Genomic DNA, 2,319 nt, shown 5'->3' on the forward strand with positions numbered 1-2,319 from the left:
AATGATCCATACGTGTTGCGAAGAAGCCATGCCCGAGTTACCCTCAGTCGAATCAGCTCTCGTTGATTTTCTTCCTGTAAGTCAATCTGAGTTTGATATGGATGTCCTAAATCAAAACCTTGTCTCCACGCCGGTCTAACGGGCATAGAGAGTACTGGTCATAATTCCGAGTCCAATGCGGTGATTGGATCTCCATATCTTCTTCTTCTTGCATCCACCGGTTGGTTGTTTTTGGAGTGAACAACTGTTACATCCAAGCGATCCATTGAATACACAAATTGTAGCATTTCATCAACAGTAAACTCTGCTGGATGTCGATTCTGCGCTGGCTCCTTCCCTTTATCTTCCAGTAGTATTGGATGCTCTTCAATGCCATCTACATCAGAATCTACCTCGTTATGGACTTGTTCCACCTCTTCCTCTTGTCTTTTGTCAGCAGATCTGAGAGTGTGTACCAGGGGAGGTAGGTTGCATATTGCATTTTGATCTCTTTTCATAACCTTTACTGTTGGGTCTGATTCGGAATCACCCTCTGATCCTACTTCCGATTCGAGTGCATGGCGTACTTCCTCCGCTGCTCCGGATGTATCTGAAGGAGTTGAAGCGGCTGTAGATCCCTTTCTTGATTTGACATTCTTTGTGGCTTTCACTTTTGCTGTAGCCGCGCTACTGCCTAAAGCCCCTACGCCTGAGTCAGTCAGTTTCTTACGTTTCCGTCTTGAAGGAACTGCCACGGTATGCGTCAGTGTTACTTCCGCTGTCGCTGCACCCGCAGCTAGTGCAGGAGTGTCTGTCGGCTTCGCGATTCCCACCGTAAATCCTTTTAATTTTGTGGACTTATCCTTCGTTTTTGTCATAGTGTCGATAGCGTATTTTAAACATAAAAAATATATAAAATCGGTATCTTCTAGGCCGACTATACGATACAAAAACGTTTACGTTAAATGAGAAAATACGTTGTTAAAAAAGGTTAGATTCAGCCCTCGGTAGTGAGCTAAAAGATTAGGGGAATTTAGACTGAGACTATGCCATTATACTCAGCTCTAATCACTCAATACGTCGGTCTAGATTTATATATGTTTTAGTTACTAAGATCAGATACTATTCCATTGGACGCATAAAACTATAATTCACGCCTCGAAACAATCATCCATTCGAAATAACTAATGAAATAACTCCAAGTTAAAAACGAAAATCAAAACACCAGGCTGGTGCAGTATACATTTGCACCTGAACCCCATCACTTGGTACCTAGCTCCCCATTCTATTTTAAGGCATAGACGGGCATATATAGTTGGCTGGCTAGGAGGAGTCAGGATCATGTTGTCCTATAAACGTTCAAACAACGATACGTTTATATTATACGATAACATGTGCTTCTACTATATGGAACCCGCTATTTTTACAACTACACTAACTTTGCAATTATAACGGACGATTAGGAATCTGATGGTGGACTTCGATGTTCGATGATATTTTGATGACTCAATCAGCGCATCGGACAGTTACAATTAAACAGTGAAAGAAGTAATACATACGTGAAAGTGACTTGAAACTAAATAAAAGAAGTGTCCCTTTGTGATGCACACGGTCATGTACTGGGAAGAAGGCATCGGTGCAAACGATTGGTGTTGACTGTGAGAAGCAACAGCGTTTGATCAATTGGCCCGTTTTCCGGTACCAGAGAGACTTTGCGTCGGCACTTAGGCTTATTAACCTTTTTTCATAAGCATTTACTAACTTTGCTCATACGATAGCATCTCTTTGTTTCATTTATTGGTTGAGACCTAAGGAGTTGGTTGCGAATTGTTGGATATCAGTTATTGGAAAAAAGCAGTACAAAACGTATTCTTCTCGAAGACATTGAATAAGGATCTGCAAAAATATGACACAACATTCATTAAGGAGTAACTGGTGTTGACCTATGCACTGGAACACTTTTTATCTCATGGGAAGGAGGTTCAGGGTACAGATAGACCATAAGGCTTTGGTATAAGTGAGTACACAACTCAAACTCAATAACATGCATCAACGGTCACATCATATCATTGTCAAATTCAATTTTACAATCACTCATGTATATGCCTGTAGAATTTATTAACTTTCCGAATAAGTAGGGCTGCGATCATGAAGATACAACACGCATTAATTTCTCCACGGATTTCTACACATCCTGTTGAAGCAGCACACTGACTTCTTTGACCATGTTCAAACACACTTTGGGGCTGACGATGTCGACGTGTTTGCATCTAATCACACCGTCCAGTTGGAACAGTAATGTAGTAAATAAAACATGGACGAATCTACCTTCACAGCGGC

At 41.2% G+C, this 2,319-nt stretch overlaps 1 protein-coding gene across 1 annotated transcript; it reads right to left on the bottom strand.

Moving 5' to 3' along the window:
* Positions 1 to 158: 158 nt before the first annotated feature.
* On the bottom strand, positions 159 to 857 carry SARC_01845 (hypothetical protein; the record flags this gene model as incomplete). Its single annotated transcript, XM_014304427.1, has 1 exon — positions 159 to 857. One exon carries the CDS (start codon positions 855 to 857, stop codon positions 159 to 161), a length of 699 nt encoding a protein of 232 aa, XP_014159902.1.
* Between the last annotated feature and the right edge of the window lie 1,462 nt (positions 858 to 2,319).

Source organism: Sphaeroforma arctica, assembly GCF_001186125.1.
Source record: "Sphaeroforma arctica JP610 unplaced genomic scaffold supercont1.77, whole genome shotgun sequence".
Taxonomy (NCBI): Eukaryota; class Ichthyosporea; order Ichthyophonida; genus Sphaeroforma; species Sphaeroforma arctica.